The sequence below is a fragment of the Hyaena hyaena genome, unplaced genomic scaffold (genome assembly GCF_003009895.1).
Source record: "Hyaena hyaena isolate Hyena2069 unplaced genomic scaffold, ASM300989v1 scaffold_725, whole genome shotgun sequence".
In the NCBI taxonomy this organism is placed as follows: domain Eukaryota; kingdom Metazoa; phylum Chordata; class Mammalia; order Carnivora; family Hyaenidae; genus Hyaena; species Hyaena hyaena.
In genome coordinates, this window is record NW_024081355.1 from 889,821 (window position 1) to 912,944 (window position 23,124).

Sequence of the window (23,124 nt, forward strand, 5' to 3'; positions counted from 1 at the left end):
TTGAGATATACTCAGCATCACCCTCCCTCCCCATTCCTCATTCCCCATACCCCACACCCTCAGGCAGAAGTGACAAAACAGAGACTTCTGAACACATTTATTTGATATGTCAAGTGGAGAGAAGAGTGATTTAGGGCTACTCCCCACGTCTACCAGTGGGGGTGTTCATAAGCTCAGACAGAAGAGCAGCGTCGAGCCCATGACCCACTCCCTGGGAAAATGAGACAACCTGTTGATTGGTTAGGGGGACTAGGTGGGAATAAAAGGCAGGAAGCTGAGAAGTAAAGCTGAGAGCAAGAAGGGCAGCAGCAGAACTGAGGCTGGGGATTGCTGCAGGAAACCCCCAAGGAAAAGTGAAGAAGAGATCCTGAAAAGTGGTTAGGGCTGAAGCAGGGTGTGAAAGGAGCCAGGCCCGGAGAGAGAAGCAAGACCTACACAAGGGAGTAGGATATTCAGGAACAGGGCGTCGTGTGCAGAGTCATGAAGGAGCTGCGTTGCAGGGCATACATGGAAAGCAGGGGATTGCTTTTGCAAGAGGGCAAACAGATTGGAGACACCCCATAGGTAGGGGCTCCCTACTGCTTCTGAACAGATGCAAGTGAGTTTGGGACCCACGGGGGGCCCTAGCACAAGTGGCCCTGTGTGTGCCATTCCTAGGGATGGGTCCCCAAGTAATTCCCATATGCATGTGAAGTGACCAGGACATGAATGCGTGTGTCAGTATGCCCAGTAAATAGAGTACTTACCCTTCTCTGCGAATAAGAGTACTGTGCTTATGGACACTTTCTGTACCCCCGTGTGCGTGTACCGTGCCCATGAGCACATGCAAGAGACCCCCGTGTCCGTGGTGTGTGTGTGAGCTGGTTCTCCCACCTGTCCCATCAAGGTCCTGATCCCCACCCTCCTTGACTCCTCTCACTCCTCTCAGCGCCCCGGCTCCCCGGGCCCGCCTAGACTCTGGAAGCCCCCTAGCAGGCGGATCTGCTCAGTCTGCATCGAGTGGCGCCTCACCAACTTGCGCTTGGTCCTAGGGGAGGCCGGCGCCCCCGCCTGGGGAGGGGCGGGCAGCGAAGGCGCCCGGCCTCCGGGTTGGGGGCGAATGTCGGGGATGGGAGGGTGGGGGCTGACGTTGAGCGGAGGCAGGAAGCCAGGCCGCGTCTGCGCGATGTGGTCCAGGAGCAACGTCCCCGAGCCCCTCCGCTCCAGCAGCCCGGGACTCCGCCTCCGGCCGCTCAGCGGAGACACGGCCCCGGGCAGGCTCTCCTGGGACTGGCGCGGCGAGGGAGCCGAGCCGGCCGGAGGGAGGGTCAGCGGGGAGGCGCTGTACCGGCGGCGCTCCAGCGACGGGCGGCCGCACTCCGGAGAGTCGGGACAGATATTCCCGGGCGTATCGAGCTCCACCGGCTCCATGCGGCTCAGTTTCTGCCTCAGCCCCGAAGGGGGGCCGCACTCCTGAGCTTCGGGCGCGGTGTTTCGGCGCGAGAGAGGACCCCCGCCCGTCACTTTCTCCGCCCACGGAGGCGGGTCCTCCGGGCCTTCAGTGCTGTGACGTCTGGAAAGCCGGGGTCGACCGGTCAGGGTCAGGCCGTTGAATTCGGCGGTCAGGCGCTCGATCCCCGGCCTCCCTTCCGCGGGCGGGACGGGTTGAGGAGGGGCCACTAGACCCCAGGGCTCGGAGTTGAGCCTTTTGAGTGGTTTTGGAGGGTGACGGGAGGGTTTGGGGAGCGGCTCAGAAGGGGAGGGGTCCTCGGGGGGCTTAGGAAGAGGGAATTCGAAGACGTCCCGCTTCTCCTCTTCTTCCTGAGCGCGAGGAGATAGCAGCGCCCGTCCTCCTCCCCCTCCTCCTCCTCCTCCTCCCGCAGGCTGCAGTTGGATTTCCGAAGGCGATGTGCAGACCCCCGGGCTGGGAGGGGCGGGAGCTGGGTCCTCCACCCCCGGGGACGGTGGGGAATTGAGATACTGCCGTGTCTTCTTGGTTCCCGAGGGTGAGGTGTCGGTGGTGATGATGATGACCTCGGTGCCCTTGGCCTTACAGGCGTCCAGCAGCGTGGCAAGGGTCTCGCGGTCCCCGCGGTCCAGGGCGTGGACGAGCGCCGAGGCGCCGGCGTGATCTCGCACCGAGGGGTCTGCGCCGTGGGCAAGGAGCAGCGACGCCACGGCGGCGCCCCCTCCCCCGGCGCAAGCGTGCATGAGCGCGGTGCGCCCCAGGCGGTCTGCGATGTTGGGGTCCGCGCCTTGCTCCAGGAGGTAGCGTACCATGCGTGCCTTGTTCTGGGGGTCGTCGTAACGGGCCCGACAGGCCGCCATTAGCGCAGTCTCACCCTGGGCATCACCCTCGTTCACGTAGGCGCCTCCCTCCAGAAGCAAACGGGCCAAGCGTAGCTTACCCTGACCCACGGCCCGAAGAAGAGCGTGGCCCTCGGTGTGCAGCATAGCTGCGGCTGGGGCGAAAGCACCAATGGAGCCGGGACTGGGGCCCGCCGAGGTCTAGGGGCGTGGGGGTGGTGGCTGGCGGAAGCCCGAGGGCTCAGTGGCGAAGCCAATCCCTGCGAGAAAGGGAGAGATCTGATTGACGGATTCAGGCGGGGAAACTGAGGCACCGGTGGGCCGATAGGGCGCGGGGAGATCTCTACGGCACGGCACACAGTCCTTCCTCTAACTCATGCCTCTGAGCCGCCCCCTCCCCCCAGCGCATGCCTGAGGAGGTGGGAAGGGTGCACCCGCATTGAAGGACGAGCGCGCGTGCAAATGCGTACGTGCACGCGCAGGGATACCGCACCCCCACCCTCACCCCACGGCTTATCAGACCTTTTCCGCATCCCCCTTTTCTTATCCGCACTTGGAATACCCCTTCCTAGGATGCTGAACGCCACCCACCCACACACATGCACCCATACATTCACACACATAATTCCCATTCCTAACCTCTTTTAGGTTGCCACAGCCCCAAAAACTGAGTGGGGGGAGGGAAGCAGCTGGCATTTGGGACCTAAAACGGGTGGGGGGAGAATTGGGGGTTTCTTTTGCCCCTGCTATGTCCCCCATCACTCCTTGCTCTTTCCCTCCCAGGCTGTGCGCCCAAATAGATACCTGAATGTCCGCAGGATCTCCAAGGGGCCAGGACTGAGGCCAAGGCCATGGGGCAGCAGGGGTGGCGGAACCGGGTTCCCGGGGGCCCACATGGCGTGGGGAGGGGCACCTGGATTCCCTTGGTGTCAGTATCTGCGCCCCGGCACCGGATCCTGGTCCCTCCTCCCGGTGCGCCCCGGGCACGGCGCCGGCTCGGGAGGAAAGAAGCTGGGGGGGGGCGGAGCTCTGCCTTGCTATTTATAGCCTAGTCTCTGCGGGTGGGGGCGTCGGGCACCAAACCGTTCCCCCACCCATGCACACAAAAATCCTCAAAACCTAGAGGCTCCAATCCTGACTTCTCTCGCTTCGCCGACCTCCCTTCAGCCCCAACAGACCTAAATGTTCCTCAGGAGACTCCTCCGCGATCCAGACTGGGACCATCCCAATTCTTCCACGAACAGAGCCCCATTTTCCGCGCTTGAGGCGTTTATGCGCGCCTGTACGCCAGACCTGCCCTGCTACCCACAGCACATGGCACACTGTGCAGAGAGGTGGAGAGAGGCGACTGGGATCCCCAGCCGGAGTCCATACTGCACAGAGAGAAGCAAGGGATCTGGTTGCCTCCTTGTTGTAGTTTACATGTGAGGGGGGGCCGGAGCCAGACAGCGGTACATCCTCACGCCACCTCCTCCTAAACGGAACACACAGCACAGATACACTTGAACCTCAGTTTCCTGGTACAGACCTCAGATAAGTATGAGGAGAGTGGATATACGGGGTCATTTTTAGGTACACCAGGGGGGCATTCCCAGATGCCTTCTTCCCCATATTCTTGGAGGGGGAGAGGGAGAGAGGAAAGGGGCAAAGAGAAGAGAAAACCTTGTAACACATCCTTTCTCACTGTATCTCTTTACAGTCGATCTTGCTTAGACTGTCATTATTTTTCCACCTTGCTTGAAGGTCTCTGTCCAATGGCCCTTTCGTCTTCTCCCTGCCTATCTGTCTATGTGTCGCAATCCTAACCCGTCCCTCTCTACTGTCTGTCTCTGCCTCTCCGTGCCACCTGCCCTGTCTCCATGGTTACCATAGCTTCCATCTGCATATTTTAGGAATGAGTTTGTGTCCAGCTGGAAGGCATTGTGGGGGGGGGCGGAAGGTGAGGAAAAAAATCCCAAGGATCTGGAAAACTCACCTGAGATCATTCTTACTGGAGGCCACCAGACACAAGATACTAAAATAATGTTTCTGGAGAAGGAGGAAGAGAAATATTGCAGGGAAGCTACCCATCTTTACTAACCACCATCTACGGGATGCCGACTATGTGCCAAGTACTTCACATATATTATTTCCAATACAACAATGCTATACAGTAGGAAGTTAAGCAAGTTCCTCAAAACCTCACAGCTCTGTTTCTATCCTATTCCAAAGACTAGGCACCCGGCACAACATCTACAGCCTTCCGAGTCAAGAGGCTTCATTCCCAGGGCCATTTTCTCTGACATCTGGGATAGTCTTCTTGACTAACTCTTAGATTTTATGTCCACTCTGAATTCCTTCCGTGTGTGTGTGTGTGTGTGTGTATGAAAATAGGACTCCTCTCCCCTTCCCTCCCACCATGCCGCCCTTCAGCAAGGGCTAGAAGGAGCTGGAAGGCAATAGAAAATGTAGGAAACACTGGGCTCCTTTCCTGCCTCCCCAACTCTAATTTGTAATCCTTCCTTCCCCAAACTTTCGTCTTCTCACAGACATGGCAGCAACCCACAGGGCGGAAAAAAATAGAAAAGAAGTATTCATTGGTGGTGCTGGAGGGAAGCCATGTAGGACTGGAGGGAAGGCTGAAGTGATGGAGGAGACGCCAAGCTGTGAAGCCCCCGTCACAAAAAGACTGATCCTTAAACGAACAACCATTTCATTTCTCTGTGGCAGCTTCCTCAATCAGTGTCCCTCGGTGAGTTCTAAGTGCGAGCTCTCGCTAGCCAGGAGCTCCTCCATCTGAGATGAGGTCGGAAATAACCGAGCCCGGGTCGACTCTGCAACCGCCTCGGTCTCCGCGCCACGCCGGGCTTTCCGAGCCTGGGTTCCCGCCGCCTCTCCCCCTCCCTGCTTCTCCTCGGCTTCGAGTGGGCGGGTCTCCCGGCTGGTCTTCTCCTAGATTGGCCGGGAGAATTCACCAATGGGGGGCCTTGGGAGGCGGGGCTAGCGCGCCGGCAGCTCGAGGAAGACCTGCAAATTTCAAGTTGGCTGCGACGTGGGCTCCGCGTGGGGGAGGGGCAGCAGGTAAGGCTCCGTCCGGGTGGCACTGACCTGGTTCTGTCCAACACCTCCGGAACTGGTTTACCGGGACCAAGCTGCTCGAGGTAGATAGACAGCGCTTTCTGGCAGCCTGTTGGATCACCCCCCTCTGGTTTCCTACTCTTCTTTCCCTTTCTCTTCAGGGCTCCCATTGCTGTACCGATTATAGACCATAGAACTGCAGTTTTCTTCCGCGCATAGGGGAGAGATACTAAAGCACCCAGTGAGAAAGATTCACCCTTGTATCCCTGACTTTTTGCTATGGCATCAGTTTCCCCCGAATCTATTATTATTATTCCCTTGTCTAAGAGTCAGACAAACTCCTGTTTTCTATTAAGAATCAGCTGAAATATTGTCTCCTACCTGTAGCTTTCCTGAACCACCTTTTCTTCTTCCTTCCTTTCTTTTTTTTCCCCCTTCATAATTAATCGTTCTTCAGTCTGACGGTAACATTTTATGCGTACCTTTCTTAGAGCACTTAGTATGAGGTCTCTAATATTTCTGTTCTAAGAATATAAGGTTTTGTAGGCAGGTTCTTGTACTTAATACAAAGTGCCCAATAAAGTTTACTTGAAAAGAATTGGGAAGGCCGAATTTTAAACTCCTATCATAATTAGGGAACAATTAATAAAAGATGAAATAAGATACAATACATACCTAATTAAGATCTCTTAAATTAGTGGTTTGTAATGTAGTTGCTCCCACAGTCCAGAGAAGGGAGACTGGGATGGTGAAGGGAGGCTTGACGAATCACAAGGGCTCAAGTTTGGAAGAGCCCTCAGAAATCATACATTCATTCATTCACTCATTCATTCAGCAAATATTTATTGAGCATCTACTATATGCCAGACACGATGCTAGACAGTGGGGAGCATAGACGTGCATCCCTCCTCTGATAAACCGTATTTAGCAAATTGTTACTCATCTTCTACTTAAACATCATTAACAGGAGGACTCCCTAGCTCACTTTGCAGGTCATTCCATTTTTGGATATTGTTTAATTAATATCCAGCAAATATTCTTGTTTTAAATTTTTTTAATGTTTATTTATTTTTGAGAGCGAGAGAGGATAGCATGAGTGAGGAAGGGGCAGACAGAGAGGGAGACACAGAATGTGAAGCAGGCTCCAAGCTCTGAGTGGTCAACACAGAGCCCAATATGGGGCTGGAACTCGCGGACCACGAGATCATGACCTGAACAGAAGTCGGATGCTTAACCAGCTGAGCAACCCAGTCACCCCAATATCCAGCAAATATTCTAAATGAATATGTAGTTCAACAAAATGCATCCCTCACCTCCATTGTAAAAGAAGGAGTGCTGTCCTGGTGGAGGCGTTCTTCTTTTTTTTTTTTTTAAACATTTTATTTATTTTTGAGAGAGAGAGAGACAGCGTGAGCAGGGGAGGGTCAGAGGCTTTGAGCTAGCTGTCGGCACAGAGCCCAACGCAGGGCTCAAACCCATGAACTGTGAGATCATGACCTGAGCTGAAGTCGGCCACTTAGCCGACTGAGCCACCCAGGCGCCCCAAACGCAGTCTTAAAAATAAAGGAAACCATCCCCTTTGATTTCTGATGAAAAAAGTAATGTACATTTATTCTAGAAAAGTTGGAAACACTTAAAGGTACAGATAAAAATGTCTCTTATTTCATAACCATATGATGGTGATAATCATTATTATTATTGTATTATTCTAATATCAATTTCTTTTCGGCATGTATCCGCGTGTGTGTATTACATAAATCGGGCTATACAACATATAATTTTATATCACGTTTCCCTCCACTTTACATAGTGAACCTTTTTTTTGCCTTTAAGTATTATTTGAAGTCATTTTTCTTTCTACATGATAGCCTAAAATGGATATTTGATTTTTTTTAACCATTTATTTTTTTTGTTGGACCATTTAGGTTATTTCAGATGTTTTGCTACCATGGATAGCTCTTTGATAACCATGTCTTTAATGAACAGACATATTTACATGTCTGACTATATATATATATGTCTTTCTTTAAAGATAGTTTTTTTTTTTTTTAAGTAGGATTACTGGATTAAGGATATGAACATTTAAAAGGCTGGTGGTTGATGCAAGCAGTCAGATTGCTCCCCTGAAATATTGTGTATAAATACAATCCTTCCAGTGAAGTATGAAGAGTGTCCATCTCAGAAAAACTGTGGCAACCTGATTATTCTTTAAGTCTTTGTCAATTCAGTAGGTGAAGAGTGGTTTTATGGGTCATTCTTTTGTCAATTGCTTAGTCACGTCCTTTGCACATTTATTCTATTGGTATGATTTTTTTTGTTTGGATTTCCATGAGTTCTTATGTAATAAGAGTTTTAACTCCTTGTTTCATTTATCACAAATATGGGAAACCCTAAATATTAGAGTGCCTTAGGCCTCAGTCTCCGGATTTCTTTTCTCTGTTCACATCTCACCCAGTCTCATGGTTCGAAATATTTGTATCCTGATAACTCTACCAACTTAAACTCCATTGATACAGCAGTTTTTGTTTGTTTCGCCCACTGCTATATCTCTAGCACTTGAAACAATGCCTGGCATATAACAAGCACTCAGTAAGTATTTGTCGAATGAATTAAGATGGTATTATTGTTATTCCCATTTCACAGATGAGGAAACAGGTTTAGAGATATTAAATAAATTGCTTCAGGTTGTTTAGCTAGAAAATGACAGAACTGGAATTCAAATCCACGCTCTTAACTACTACATGTACTGCCCTTCTTAAATTTGGTGTCATGGTTTTTCTGTATGTTTTATTGAAATCTGCTTCTAAGTAACTTTGACCACCATACAGTGAGGCATAAACGGGAACGAGTATCATGTATATGAGATGTTGTTGTTTGGGGGAAGGAGATTGCAGGGTTGATGATAAGAAAAGCAGTTTGGGACCAGATTATAGAAGACCCTAGATATCCTCAAGAATTTAGATTCAATCACAATCTTAAATAGAAGAAACTCACTGTAGACTCCCGACCTGAGTGCAATAGAGATGGATAGTTTAGTTTTCCAACCACCAGTTTATTGCCTCAATTAAATAAAATTTCGTCTTTTTTTTTTTTACCACTCCATGTCCTTGGAGGTCACTTGATTCTATGTGAAAGGGAATTCAATTTGTCTAACCTCAAAGCTCACGGCTTTTTCTTGACTCCTTACTGCTTTCCGATCAAAACAGCTCCTGTCCCCACGGATAGAACTGTGTCAAGTGGAAAGATCCCTAAACGAGCTGGTAGTGTCCTTTCCCTTGAAAGGGCCTGAAGAAGACAAGCTCACAAATTCTTATTCCTTCTCTGGTGTCGATGAGACATCCTTTCTCCCCTAATATGTCCTTTTAATCAGGTCACAATTTAATTTATTAACTGACAGCTTATTTTTTCCTCACATTTTTTGTTGGACCTAAAACTTCTCTAGATTCCTCAGACACACATTTTTTCACCCTCTCCTTCCAGCTACATATTATTAATCTCACCTAATAGTCTGCTGCTATATTTTTAAAATTTTAAATGGTTATTTTTCTCTTATTACAAAAGCAATACCTTTCAGTATAGAAAACAAACTCTAAAATACACATAACACCCCCAAAAAGCAAAAACCCATCCCCTCAAATTAACCAACATTAATTTTCAGTGTATGTCCTTCCAGAACAACTTGTGTATGTGTGTGTTTGACAGAATAGATTACTTTATACACATTCCAAATCTTTTTTTCACCAACTAATCTTTTGTTGAGTGCAATTTGTTGAGCTATATATTTCTTGTTTAGAGTATTTTTTGTATATTAATTGAAGAACAAATATTATTAATGGAAGACCTGCAAAGGGAGCTGGGGATTCCTCTTACTAAAGATGTTTAAATAGACACTACCGAACAATTTACTAAACCTGGTTTATCAGAGGAAGGATGCATGTCTCAAGTAGAGGCATCACTATGATCCCCATTGTCCGGCATGTGTCTGGTATATAGTAAATGCTCAATAAATATTGGTTGAATGAATGATTGAATACATGATTTCTTTTTTTTTAGAATTATATAATATTTTTTAAAAATTTTTTATGTCTTTATTTTTTTATTTTGAGAGACAGAGACAGAGAGCAAGCAGGGGAGGAGCAGAGAGAGAGGGAGACACAGAATCCCAAGCCGGCTCCAGGCTCTGAGCTGTCAGCACAGAGCCCAATGTGGGGCTCGAACCCGTGGACTGTGAGATCATGACCTGAGCCGAAGTTGGACGCTTAACTGACTGAGCAACCCAGGCACCCCATGAACACATGACTTCTGAGGGCTCTTCCTAACTTGAGACCTTGTGATTTATGAAGCCTCCTTGCACTTTCCTGGTCCCCCTAGCTTTCTCCCTTATCCCATCACGTTAAGGGCGCATACTAGCAATGAAATTTAATATTGTTGATTTTGAACTTGGTCACCTGACTGAAGTAGCGTTTGTCCACTTTCCCCACTGAACATTTACTCCCCGCCCTTTCCAAAATTGAACTGGACAAAATTCCCTATATATATACTCCACCCTTAAGAAGTGGGAAGTTCTACTCCCCATCTTCAGGATGGAGTCTATCTAATTTATTTGGAATTCTACACAAGAAGTTTGTCTTTTCTCCCCCATGTTTTAATTTATTTAATCATTTCTTTATATCAGTGTGGACTCATGGATATTTATTTTGTACTTTGGGGTTGTAACTTAATACTACTTTATTTATTTATTGCTCAAATTCTTCCAGCTTTGGCCATTGGGCTCTCTTTCAGTTGACTCTTATGCCCCTTTGACATAGCCCCATCCATGTCTGTGAGTTGTTGTTTTGAGTACTTCTTTACTTTCTGGCGCAAGAAGATGCTTCAGGCTCCCCCTGGATATTTCCTGCCCCAGGCCTTAGAATCAATCATTTCTCCAGGAAGCCCTGGTTCTTTGTGTTGGAAAATGGTCTTAGACACCAAGATCTGAGTGCTAGGTGTGCTCTTTGCCAGTGGGATATCATCTCTTACAAGTTTCATTTTCATTTGATAACTTTATCCCTCATCCTATCTGCCTTCAACTGGTCCCTTAAGATTGATGACAAGAGGTAGCATTCTGCTACTTCTAGTAACAGAAGGAACTTTCAACTCATCAGAGTTGATCACTGTGGGGCGGGCTGCCTTGGGGCAGAATGGACACCGTCTCTTTAAGAAAATGCCACTGGAAGCTAACAACTTACAAAGTGGAGTACCGCACTGGGAGGGCTTTTGAACCAGACACCTCTACTGGTCCTTCCAACTCTAAGATTCTGTGGTTATAAGTGGTATTACAAAAAAAATAAATGGATTGTAATGGTTCTCCTTCCCCCACCGCCTCCCACTGAGGGTGAGACATGATGTACCCCACAGCGCATGGCACACTATCTTCTCCATGGTAGATGCTTAATACAGGTTTTGCCGAAATTCACTACATTGGATTGAACTAGGACCTGGTTGGGTGTGGAAAGCCACGGAGAGAAAAAATTCAAAGAGTAGACAGCAATATGCAGATGGTGACAAATATCAAATTATCTTAGGGATGGAGGGAAGCTTTATCTAAGGGTCTAATCACTTTCCCTTTTGTGCTGCAGTTACACTACGTGGCAGTTATCCATCCTGTTGGGACTATGTCTCATCCATGTGTCCGCATGTCCAGAAATACCCTGCCTGGTACACTGCCTTTCCTATCAACAGCTGTTGAATTACACTGGCTTTTTGGGCCCTCGGGGAAAGGATTGAGTGTCTTGCCCCTCCCTGGCTTCCTATCATTCTACCATACTTTTCTCTTCGTTTTTGTCTTTATCAGGTTTTTCTCACCAGATCGCTGAATACCCAGGCCCCCTCCACCATGGCCAGTCGGGGTGGGGGCCGGGGTCGTGGCCGGGGCCAGCTGACCTTCAACATGGAGGCCGTGGGCATTGGGAAGGGGAATGCTCTGCCCCCACCCACCCTGCAGCCGTCTCCACTCTTCCCTGTGAGTGTCTGCACCCCTTCCCAGGACTCCCACGTGCCCCTGGCTGACTGTATACAATCCAGGGTTCCTTGTAGGCTGTCACAAAACTCATCTTGCCCCTTTCTGTCTCTATGCTTTCAACTCCCATGGGATGTTTCTCAGGCAATGTAGCTTCTCACACTCCTGGCTCCCCAGCTTTCAAAATGCTATACTGCTCGCCACATTTTTCTTTGGCCTTCTGTTCAGTGGGCACATTGGATTGAACTGGGGGGAGAGAGACTCTTCTAGATTTGCCCTCTAGTGTTTGTTCCCTGAACTGACCGCTGCCCCTGCTTCCGTAGCCCTTGGAGTTCCGCCCAGTGCCTCTGCCCTCAGGAGAGGAAGGGGAATATGTTCTGGCACTGAAGCAGGAGCTACGAGGGGCCATGAGGCAGCTCCCCTACTTCATCCGGCCAGCTGTCCCCAAGCGAGGTCAGTTGGAATGCTAGCATCATGTTCTGAGCGCCTTTCATGAGCAGTGTGCCCTGGACACAGCACCTCTACGGGCCAGCGAGGCTAGAGGCAGCACAGGAGGCTCACTGTGTAACTGGGGAGATCCTAGCAGTCACCTGTGCATCCGAAATGCATTACAGCATCCACGGTTCATTCGGAGTCCCGCAACAGCCTTGGGGTGGTAGGCTGAGCACCAAGATGTTCATTTCATTGGTGCAAATGGGATGTATCAAAAGGTTTCACAGCTTGGATATCACGGGCACTGAGCAGTTAGAAGGGAAGCTGATGCTGGGTCTCTGAGAAGCCCTCCTAAGTTTAACAGGATTAGAGGGAGGTCAGGGAGACCAGAAGGGACTGGAGAAGGGGAGGCGCTGGGAGGCTTGGGAGAGGGCATATTTACCAACAGGTGCGGAAGGGCAGTGTTTGAGTATATTGATGAACAGTGCTCTCCGATTGAAGCCATAGGGGCTCCAGCTCAGAAGGATGAAAGACCTGCCTGGCAGCCCCATTAACAAGGAGTAAAGGGAGCAAAGGGAAGACTGAACCGCTAGTCTCTTTCCCTCTAGCGTCCTCCCACCGTATCACACCACCTCTCAACAGAGCCCTGCCCTTAGGTTAAGGGAGATCACAAAACATTGTAATTTTGGGTGGCAAAGGGTTGAAGGTCCTTGGGAAAGCTGATCCCCTGGGCTCTGGGCTTGGGGTGAGGGCACAGTGTCTGAGTATTGAGAGGGCTGGGTCCTCAGAAACAACCCTGTTCTAAGGCTCTGAAAGGATAAAACTTTGACCCTTGGCCTCTGACCCCTCAGATGTGGAGCGTTACTCAGACAAATATCAGATGTCAGGGCCGATTGACAATGCCATCGATTGGAACCCTGGTAGGTGATGGGCCCTTTCATTGACTGCCCTTTTTTAAAATCCTTGAGATGCCGCAAGCCACCAGCCCATCCACCTGTCTCTGTCCCCTCCTTCACTCTATATAGTAGTTACAAACTGGAGCCCTAGATGTCCACGCAAACACTCTCAGACTCTCCCCAAAAACCTATTAAATAGCCCCCACCTCCCTGGAGGCATACAAGCCACAGTTTTGTTCCAAGTCACTTTGACCCGACCCCTTCCTTCCTCACCATCATCCTGACTCTTACTTCTCCTTTAAAACCAGTTATTCACAGGATACCCCAGGCAGGGTCTTCCTGACTTTTCTGTTTCCACCGTTCCCAGATTGGCGCCGTTTACCCCGTGAGCTAAAGATCCGAGTGCGGAAGCTACAAAAGGAACGTGAGTAGGGGCCCCTGGGTGGCTCAGTTGGTTAAGCATCCGACTCCAGCTCACGTTGTGACCTCGTAGTTTGTGAGTTCGAGCCCCATGCATCGGGCTCTGTGCTGACAGCTCAGAGCCTGGAGCCTGCTTCCGATTCTGTGTCCCCATCTCTGCTTCGCCCCTATTTGCACTCTCCCTCTGAAAAATAGATAAACATTTAAAAAAAATTTTTTTTAATAAAGAAACGGGAGTATATCTGGGGAAAGGAGGCAGAAGAGAGAGTCCCTTGATCAGCGGGACAGCCAGGGCTGTTGGGGGGGTCCTGTCTGCCCCCCCAATTCCTACCCATTCCACCCAGTATGGTAGCTGGGTGCCATGGTGGCCACATGAGGGCAGCAGAGTTACATGGTCCCGGGAAAGGGGTAGGGTGGCCGCTAACCAGGAAGTTTGCTCTCGGATGATTCACCTTTTGACTCCCTGGCCAGGGACCACCATCCTGATCCCCAAGAGGCCCCCTAAGAACACCGAAGACAAGGAAGAGACAATACAGAAGCTGGAGGTGAGGAGGAGCTGTGCCGAGAGACCACCTGGGCCCCAGACCAGTCCCCTGTCCTTTGGCCTGTGCCGAGAGACCACCTGGGCCCCAGACCAGTCCCCTGTCCTTTGGCCCATCTGTGCCTCACTCTTTCCCTTCTCTGAGCTGAGTCTTGAGCTTCTCCTTCTGTTCATCTTCCCATCAGACCCTGGAGAAGAAGGAGGAAGAAGTGACTTCAGAGGAAGACGAAGAGAAAGAAGAAGAAGAAGAGAAGGAAGAGGAAGAAGAAGAGGAGTATGATGAAGAAGAACACGAAGAGGTGAGAGGGCTCTCCTTCCACCTCAGCTCTTCCACCTCAGCTCCCCTCCCTTTCTCATAAGCTCTGGGGGTCTCAACTCCATCCACCAGAGGTGTTCTCTCCAGAGCGTCAGAGAGCCAAAGGAGATGCCCTCAGAGGATAGTGCCCTCCACTTCATGTGCCCCCAGGCTCTTCTCAAGAGCAAACTACAGCCACAAGGGACTTCCCAGGCCTGGAATGGTTTAAGGGGGGGACAGCGGAAGGGGGCAGCTGACGCACTGGGAGGGAGGAGAACGCTGAACACACGCCTACTGTGATTTCTTTTTGTTCTCTTTCAGGAAACCGATTACATCATGTCATATTTTGACAATGGAGAGGACTTTGGGGGTGACAGTGATGACAATATGGATGAGGCCATCTACTGAAGAAGGACCCTGAACAATATCTTGGACCTTCACATCGCTCTTGATGGAAGATATAGAGAATAACTGTCGCCATTATTCGGTTTTGTGGACAAGCAATTCATGTGCTTGGAGTCCAGATAAACTGGCCCTGGAGACAGGAAAGGAGAATGATGACAGACAGTTCTCTTCCCCACCCTTCCCGTCCCTCTACCCTTGTGTCACCTCTGATAGCTTTGGGAGAAGGGCAAAGGACCAACGTCTTAATTGAATGAGAGAAAGAAGGGGCAAAGAAGAACTGGAGTTGTTAGAGCCGAGAGAGCTGTACGCATGCCCCCCTCCCCACTTTTTTGTAGTGAAAGATAATTGGGGTTGTATTCAATTCGGAGGAGTAAGGCCAGCTTTATATTTTTAAATAAAAATTTTTATCTGTCTGTCCAGGGTGAGGCCTGATGGAAGAAGCCTAGAGAAAAGAAGGGAATGCCTAGCTGGGCCATTCTTCCCTTACCCCTCAGAGTCCGTGTGACATGCTGGGCCTTACAGCCTTCCTGTCCCTTACCCCTTCCCTGTTCTAGCCCTGTCAAAGAACATTCAGGAACTCATCTATGAGGCTGTGCAGAGTGGGTAGTAGAGAACAGCCCACGCCCTGTAAGAGCGTCTGGGTCTTCAGGCCGCTGGACATGATTGTCTCCTTTCACATGTGTTCAACAGGCACACAGGCCCTCTCTTTCCCACACTTGACCTTGATCTTGTCCTTGTTTACAAGGAAAGATTACAGCTATTTTTGTGAGAGAGAGTCAAGAAAGCCAGGTGCAGGGAGGGAGTAGGGAGGAGGCGCCCATTCGTCCTCAGCACACACCTTCTCCCAGACCCGAGAGATCCCCTTTGAAAGACGTGTCTATGCAGAGGGGGCCGCCATTCTCCACTTCCTGAAGCTGCTTTGTGGCTGGGCAGTGGTATCTCTTTGAGTCCTTCCTTTGTGGAACTAGTTAGACCTTCTCACTCCCTTCTTGGGGCGGAGGGGGTAGGCGGTATTGCTTTACAGGAAGTAAGGAGGGTGGGGAGGAGGGGAGTGACTTAGGGACACTCACAGCTCAGAGAGATGCTTCCTCACCCACACAGCTCTCCCTGGGGTGAAGTCACTTCCCGAGGCTCTGATTGGCTCCCGAGGAAGTCCTCACCGAGCCGATTGGTTGCAGTCACTTGACATGCAACAGTCACGGGCGAGCCGCGTGTCCAGAATAGGAACCGAATAAGGAGGCAGGCACAGATAGCTGGGATGCTGTCATAGCGACCCTCCTAAACATTTGAAAGTCATAAAGAGGGGATGTGGGAAAACCTTCTCCAACCATATTCAGGCAGGTCGACTGAATTCCATACAGCATCGAGTGATACAGACTGGCAATCTCATGTTAGATTATTTCTACCCCCGTCGTAAAAAATGAATCGGAGCTGTGAATCCATTGAGGGAAAGCACCTTGAAAGTCAGGCTTGGGTGCAGTAATAGGTAGAGGCAGCCAAGAGAACAGAAAAGGAAACAGGAATTGAAAAAGAACATTCCACAGTTATTGAGCAATTTGTGGCTATTGGTGTGTTTCCTTTCCTAGCTCTCCAAGGTGCTGGGTGAGTGGAATGGGAGGGGGAGGGGCGACAAGTCCCTGGGGGTTTCCCATAGTCACGCTTTTGCCTGTCATTGTTGATGGGGAGAAATCAGCAAGAAACAAACATAAAAGACTGAAAAATCTCCTTTAGCCTCCCGCCCCCGCCCCTGCCCAGCCACACCCACCAGTCCTACCTGATCAGCTATATCTGTGTCTTTGTCGGGGGCACGGCCATCCCCCCCCACATCCCACCTAATGCCAGCTTGGGACCTTAAAAGACTCTAGACAGAAGACAGTAGAGGGGAATAGGAGCACACTCGTGCCCCCACCTCTAGGTATATTTTTTCCCATCAAATGGGAGAGAGGAGGAGAAAGGTTGGGGTGACCCCTTGGGCTCAGTTGTACTGCCTCACAAACAAAGTCAGAAAGATCAGACCATTCTTGGACTCCTTCCCAACTGGCATCCTGCCGCTCCTGGCAGGCGACCTCGCCGAACAAACGAACAAAGCCAGAGACACGGGATCTAGCAGCTTCCCCAGATTCCAGAGCAGTTCCAGGCAGAGCTCGACTGTTCCCATTGACCTCTCCCCTACTTTCCATCGTCCTGTCCGGCAGGCTGAGGCCAAAGCCTAAGGTCCAGTGACCAGTGGGGACTGCTGTTTCTCTGCAGGACCACCTGAGAGGCTAGCGGTTGAGGCTCTGTTTGCAAACACTAAAGAGAGTGCTTGCTCAGCGCCATGCTACCTGCCTGCTAGGGCTGCCCACAGACACAGCCAGGCCTGTTCTGGCCCCAGGCAGAGTGGGCTCTCTGGGAAGAGTCCTATCCTTCCCCACCCTATGTTCTATCCCTGGCTTCTGGTCCCCTCCCACCTTAGGCAGGAAACTTGAGAGTTGAGTCTCCAAACCTCACAGGGACTCAGGTGCTTTGAGGGAGGGCCGACTGGGAAACCTGGATGCATTGTGTAGTTGAGAAGATGGGGAGTGGAGACCCAAGGAAATTAGAAGGTGGGATGTCAGGTGAACAGGGCACCCATGGTTTGGGGAGGAAAAGACAATGATTTCCTTCAATTCATTTTTATTGCCGTTTGAACTTTGAAAGGAAGGAAGGGTGGCCTGTAGGCGTCGGCTGGTTGAGAACCAAGCCAAGGGGAAAGGCTCTCGACTCAACTGAGCAAAGCACTGATTATGGTCATATGTTTACGGAATTTCACCATCGCACAGCCTTGTGCCCTTGGCAAAGTCATGACACGTCTGCAGACCTCAGTCTTCTCGTGTGTGAGACAGAATTGGGGTTAGATATCCATCAGGAATCCTTCAAGCTGGTGTTGACCCACCTGCAAGGGTCCAAATGGTTTTGAGAACAAAGGTCAGGACGTGTCCAGCTGTTGCTGAACTCATTCCATCCTCTGAATTTCCCCACCTATTTTCAGCTTGGGCAAGCTAAAGATACCTCAGGCACCCAGCCAGTCCTTTCCAAGAAAGGCCTCAGCCCCAGTAGCAGAAGGATCAGTAATTCTATCAACTATCGAGGGAGGTGACAACCCCTGCAGCAGAGTTCAAGGTCACAATCTGCAAGCCCGGACTCAAATGAAGCTGTTTGCTGAGAAATTTCTGACCAAGGAAGGGGCTGGGGGAGCAAGTCTTCTTCATCTCGCATCATATTATCATGTCTGGCTGGAGGACAGAGAGGAGGAATGAGCTAGACAGGAATAGCTCAGTTAGCTAATCTGGCCAGACCGGTGGTGACCCCTTCTCCAGTGACCTTTCTCCTACTGAGCCTCACTATTTCCTCAAGGTCATTTGGGACCAGAATGCTGAAAATAAGAAGTTCTGGTTTCCTAGTATCACTCCAGAAAGATCTTTGCTTTATCCCCAACAGAACTTAACTTGGCATTTTGTACCCTAAAGAGAAGGGATCTTCCCCCGGCCACCCTAATGGGACTCAGTGGGAAGACAAAGCTCTAGTTCTAACTGCAGGACCTGAAAGGCTAAGGCCCAAGGCTTTTAAGACCTTTTTAAGGTCCAAGGATTCCTCACACCCAGGCCTGACCAGCGCAGGGAGAGACTATGTCTCGAAGACCTCTGAGTCTGGTCCTATTCTCCATTCTCAAACACCTCCTCCTCCCTGGATCCCCAGCTGTAAGCTGGGCTTCCCCAATCTTGGACCCCTACCTCTCCCTGAATGTTCCCCACCCCGTGACTCCATTTCTCCTGGTATATAATGGTCAATAGCAAATATCCAAATCCTGTCTTTGCCATTCTTTGTTACATTCAGGGGAGCACTGACAGTACTAGAATGGGAGGGAGATTAGTGAGACCCTTGCCTTACCAAAGGATGGGGGGATGAGCTCACCTAAGTCAGGGTCACAGATATGGGGTATTTCCCATCGTGGGGAGAGAACAGACAGAATCCCATTTGGACAGGTTTGAAAGAGCCATGGTACTCATCCTCCTTCTGCTCAGCTAAGGCAGAAGACACAGCTATTCTGGAAAGGAGATTCCTTCATCTGAAGAGGTCAAAGTCACTCTTTTACTTTATTTTTCTGAGGCAGGAGTGGTTAAGAAGAAGTGAAACAAAGACGGGCTCAGTGGGCGAAAGGGCAAATGCTGACCAGCCCTTTTCTTAGTCCTCTGCTTCCTATCCCCAAGCACCCCCTGGCCCCTAGACCATCTCTTCTGTCTGACCATACGTGGCTGCTCTTGGCCCCTCACCTCTCCCTTACTTGGCTAGCTCCTGCTTTGAAGCTTGCTCTTCACCCTGAGCCACCAGTCTAACACCTGTCCAGAGGCATCAGGAATGTCTACAAACCTCCCAGGAGCTGGACTGGGCCAGGTCAGGAGGTGTGACTTAGGGCCAGAAAGACCTTAGCCCTCAGACTCATTCTTACTGTCTTTGGTATTCTTTTCCTCTTGTTGACTTCTCTCCACGCCTGTCTTTCCACGTCTGTCTTTGCCTCATGTCTTTAGCGTTGTGGTGCCTAACTTGGGTTATTTATGGGTGATGTAGTAAGGAATACTGGAATTGCACAATCCACATAGTACGTCTTCCAGAGGGGCCATTATGCTTTTAAGATTTGGTGGAGGAAGATAAAATTATTGTTATGCTAAAACCACACAAATACATTGTGCAGTAGAAATCAAAATGTGCACTTTTTAAACATAAACTAGGTACTTTTTTTTTGGCCAACTAACGTTTTTGACTTCCGACAGGCTCCTCTGGAGTGTTCCAGAAGCCCTAGGGTAAAGTGTTCATTCTCCCTAATCTTAGGGGTCCCTCAGAGGAAATATTTGAGAAGCTCCACTTAGAGGTAATAACTAAGACAAACCCAGACACCAGCTGGGAGTCAGGCAGGGACAAAGGAGTGAAGCGGGTGAATGCAATACCGGAGAGAGTGCGGTGCTAACTGCGAATGAGGCCCTGCTGGGCCCTTCTAATGGGCTGATGCCATGAAGGAATGTGGGCTGGTTGTTACCAAATATAATTGCTTTTCAAGAGAAGCCAGAACAGTTGATTTGGGTTGTTAAATGCTTACCACCAATTCAAATCTTTAGGATGAAACTGTACAGGTTTCTAAATGGCTATAGGCTGATTCCACCAATGGCCCCCCAGTTTGCTGCCCCCTTACCTCAACCAATATCTCTTCTACTTTCCAAAGGTGTATGAGGCTCATCTGGGCTTCCAGGATCTCAGATTCTGTTCTCAGGTGCCTGAGATTGCAGGGACTTTGCAGCTGTCCCCCAGGAGAGCTTGAAGAGGTAGGTAGGACTGAAGAGAAGACTCTGGGTGTCCCAGGCAGGCTACTCCTTTCTCCAAGAAGAGCAAAGGAACCATTGGCCATGGCCTGTGCACCCTTACCTTGATCTACAGGGATATGGAGCTAAAAACATCTTGGGGTCTTGAACAGAAAGCGAAGTTTCCTTCAAGTTGGAAGGTAAGACAAGCATGAAAAAGCCGGAATAGAGTGAAATGGGAGAAGAAGAGACGAAGGAAGGATTTGCTGTCGATCTGGAAAGATGAAGGAGGAAGTCAGAATTTAGACAGGTGAAGTGGAGAGGGTCGTCTGCCACAGAACCATATAAGGGAAGCACAGTTCTCACGCCCCCGAACCCCCACCTCCCCTCCCAGCAACTGAAATCCTTCCTCTGTCTATCTGTCCAGAGTGTTAAAAATAACCAAGTCAGGCACCCAGCCCAGCCAGGACATTTCCAAGAACCTGTTTACCGACCATTTGATTGACTGGTTCGCAGCTCCATCGCCCCAACAAAGGAGAAGAATGGATCTCGCTTGACACCCGAACGCTCAAGGGACATGAGACCCACACTCCTGTACCCATGCTCTTTCTGTTCTCTTCGCCCATCACTCCCGTTACCTGGAGAGGGGCAGTCAACTGGGCATCAGAAAAATGCCAGCCTGCAGAGTCTCTTTTTTCTTTTCGCCTTACAGAATGGACCCAGGAAAGAATATAGCAGGCTCAAGCCAAGGGAAACTCAAGGCAAGACAGAAATCACTGAAATTGGCTAAATTGAGCCTCAACGGAGGGCTCGCCCCCACTAGCTTCTGTTCTACTTGGTCTGGTCCATCTCAGTAAAAAAAAAAAAATCAAAGGAGATGCATTACCTTTGAATAAGGGGTCTGAGAATTCTCTGCAGTGTCGCATTGTATGCCCAGCACTCTCTGTACCTCGCTTTCTGTCTCTGAATGGTGAGAAGGAAGGTTTCCTCTGAAGGTGTATAGTGAACAGTTAAAAAAACTCAATTCATTTCCAGAAGGGGACAGGGTTAATCCAGAGGCCTGTGAAGCACTCTGGGAGTATGAGAGAGAACATCTAGTGCTCCCTGAGCTATATACCATGAGACGCAGGGAGTATGCGGAGGGCCAGCCCTGGAGATGGGCATCCCAACCTCTCCCCTACCACAATGAACTCTAGGCTGAGTCAGCTTCTATACATGGACTTCTTCTCTGACGGTTTTGTTCGCTTAATACAGGAAGGGGGAATCACGAGGAGCAAAGAGAGAATGGCCTTATTTCAGCTAACTCACAGAGGAAGAGCCATTTTGGAGACATGCCTCGGAGTGAACGAATCAAGACAGTGGTGGATCTGCCTCCACTTTTATTTTAGATAACAAGCACTTGTTTGCCTGTTCTACCACTTCACGTATTTAAAAAAAATTTTTTTTTTCATTAACGTTTATTCACTTTTGAGAGATAAGAGTGTGAGTGGGGAGGGTCAGAGAGAGAGAGACACAGAATCTGGAGCAGGCTCCAGGCTCCAAGCTGACAGCACAGAGCCCGATGCGGGGCTCGAACTCATGAGCTGCGAGACCATGACCTGAGCCAAAGTCAAACGCTTAACCAGTGGAGCCACCCAGGCGCCCCACTTCCCATATATTTTTAAAATCAGCATAGGGGCGCCTGGGTCAGTTAAACCTCCGACTTTGGCTCAGGTCACGATCCCACGGTTCGTGGGTTCAAGCCATGTGTCGGGCTGTGTGCTGACAGCCAACTCAGAGCCTGGAGCCTGTTTCAGATTCTGTATCTGCCTCTCTCTCTGACCCTCCCCTGCTCACGCTGTCTCTCTCCCTCTCTCAGAAATAAATAAAACATTTTTAAAAATCCTCAGCATAATCTTCTGAGGTAGGTGTTATTTCCCACTTCACAGGTAAATAGACTGTAGCTCAGAAAGCTCGTCAAATGGTGGAATTAAGATCAGAATTTAGAGGGGCGCCTGGGTGGCTTAGTCGGTTAAGCGTCCGACTTTTGCTTGGGTCATGATCTCGCGGTTCGTGGGTTCGAGCCCCGCATGGGGCTCTGTGCTGACTGCCAGCTCAGAGCCTGGAGCCTGTTTCAGTCTGTGACTCCCTCTCTCTCTCTGACCCTCCCCTGCTCACGCTGTCTCTCTCTCTCTCTCTCTCCTAGAAAGAAATAAAAAATATTTAAAAAAAAAAAAGATCAGAATTTAGATAGGGGCGCCTGGGTGGCTTAGTCGGTCAAGCGTCTGACTTTCGTTTAGGTCATGATCTCACGGTTCGTGGGTTCGAGCCCCGCATTGGGCTCTGTGCTGACTGCCAGCTCAGAGCCTGGAGACTGTTTCAGATTCTGTATCTCCCTCTCTCTCTGACCCTCCCCTGCTCTCGCTGTCTCTCTCTCTCTCTCTCTCTCTCCTAGAAATAAATAAAACATTAAAAAAAAAGTTTAAAAAAAAAAGATTGGAATTTAGATAGTTCAGCTCCACACTATATTTTTTTCTCCTGAGTAGTACAGGAAGGCTGATCCCTGAACTTTTTCCAGGTTTTAGACTCACATATTGGGCCAGAACCTGTAGCCCTGGATTTGTGGGCTCTCTGCAGAATGTTTTCCAACTTAGGAAATGGTGGTGAGTGACGGGTAAGAACAGAGAATGAGACAAAAATTTCTTCTCTTCTGGTCCAGAACCGTTGAGGTCAGGGTGCTTGAGATACGGGTTATGACCAGTGGACGGTCAGTAAAATATTTTCCTTATCTACCTTTTGTATTCCATCGCCTGGAAATAGATAGTCCAAGGATAGATAGTCCAAGACTGTTGAAAGAACTGGGCAAAAGACACTCCTTCACCCCACCCCATGCCCTCTAGTTCCTATGTGATTGTTGACCAGGTGCACGGACAGATCTGTTTAAACTCCTTCCTCCAAGGGGCTCAACCCAAGTTACAGCCTTGTGTTTCTGGTCTGTTCAGAGGTATCAAACTAGCCAAGGATGCTGGCTGTGGGAGTTCTTGCCCTTGTCTTGTTAATGTTACTTTCTCTAGCTCTTCTCTCCCTTTAGATCAGTTTCTTGCTGGGGCACCTGGGTGGCTTAGTCGGTTAAGTGTCTGACTTTCGCTTAGGTCATGATCTCGCGGTTCGTGGGTTCGAGCCCCGCGTCGGGCTCTGTGCTGACTGCCAGCTCAGAGCCTGGAGCCTGTTTCAGTCTGTGACTCCCTCTCTCTCTGACCCTCCCCTGCTCACACTGTCTCTCTCTCTCTCTCTCTCCTAGAAAGAAATAAAACATCAAAAGAGAAACTTTAGATCGTTTTCTTGCTGTCTTCTCTCAGACCTTGGTGTACCAGGTTGGACCTAACAAAGAAATGATACTAAGAACTGGATCCCCTCTAGCGGCTGTACACGGAGGTTATAGTTATAGCTCTTTAAAAATTAAAAGGCACATGAGAAGAGCATGGGAAAGGAAGACCCAAAAT

At 49.6% G+C, this 23,124-nt stretch overlaps 2 protein-coding genes and 1 long non-coding RNA gene across 5 annotated transcripts; 1 reads left to right on the top strand and 2 right to left on the bottom strand.

The window, feature by feature from the left end:
- Window positions 1-82: 82 nt before the first annotated feature.
- ANKRD34A (ankyrin repeat domain 34A) lies at window positions 83-3,270 on the bottom strand. Its single transcript, XM_039217887.1, has 2 exons — window positions 3,091-3,270; window positions 83-2,546 (listed from the first exon to the last, which is right to left on the bottom strand). The coding sequence occupies exon 2, from the start codon at window positions 2,431-2,433 to the stop codon at window positions 925-927; it is 1,509 nt and encodes a 502-aa protein (XP_039073818.1). The 5' UTR covers window positions 2,434-2,546; window positions 3,091-3,270; the 3' UTR covers window positions 83-924.
- Window positions 3,271-5,259: 1,989 nt separating this feature from the next.
- Window positions 5,260-14,743, top strand: POLR3GL (RNA polymerase III subunit GL). Of its 3 annotated transcripts, none has more exons than XM_039217851.1 (8): window positions 5,260-5,346; window positions 11,177-11,344; window positions 11,665-11,794; window positions 12,625-12,693; window positions 13,037-13,093; window positions 13,561-13,634; window positions 13,816-13,929; window positions 14,247-14,743. In XM_039217851.1, the coding sequence occupies exons 2-8, from the start codon at window positions 11,219-11,221 to the stop codon at window positions 14,331-14,333; spliced, it is 657 nt and encodes a 218-aa protein (XP_039073782.1). In that variant the 5' UTR covers window positions 5,260-5,346; window positions 11,177-11,218; the 3' UTR covers window positions 14,334-14,743. The 3 variants fall into 3 exon arrangements, with proteins under 3 accessions (XP_039073782.1, XP_039073784.1, XP_039073783.1); XM_039217852.1 differs by having other exon boundaries at window positions 5,340-5,426; XM_039217853.1 differs by lacking the exon at window positions 12,625-12,693.
- Window positions 13,628-15,426, bottom strand: LOC120220703. The gene is made up of 3 exons (XR_005525649.1): window positions 15,169-15,426; window positions 13,712-13,818; window positions 13,628-13,662 (listed from the first exon to the last, which is right to left on the bottom strand). It is a non-coding gene; the product is annotated as an uncharacterized LOC120220703 (long non-coding RNA).
- Between the last annotated feature and the right edge of the window lie 7,698 nt (window positions 15,427-23,124).

Excerpts from the sequence above, each read along its gene's own strand:
- ANKRD34A (XM_039217887.1), bottom strand. The coding sequence starts at position 2,433 with ATGCTGCACACCGAGGGCCACGCTCTTCTTCGGGCCGTGGGTCAGGGT.
- POLR3GL (XM_039217851.1), top strand. The coding sequence starts at position 11,219 with ATGGCCAGTCGGGGTGGGGGCCGGGGTCGTGGCCGGGGCCAGCTGACC. Across the intron at positions 11,345-11,664 it reads AGCCGTCTCCACTCTTCCCT|CCCTTGGAGTTCCGCCCAGT; the intron begins GTGAGTGTCTGC and ends CTGCTTCCGTAG. Across the intron at positions 13,635-13,815 it reads AGACAATACAGAAGCTGGAG|ACCCTGGAGAAGAAGGAGGA; the intron begins GTGAGGAGGAGC and ends TCTTCCCATCAG.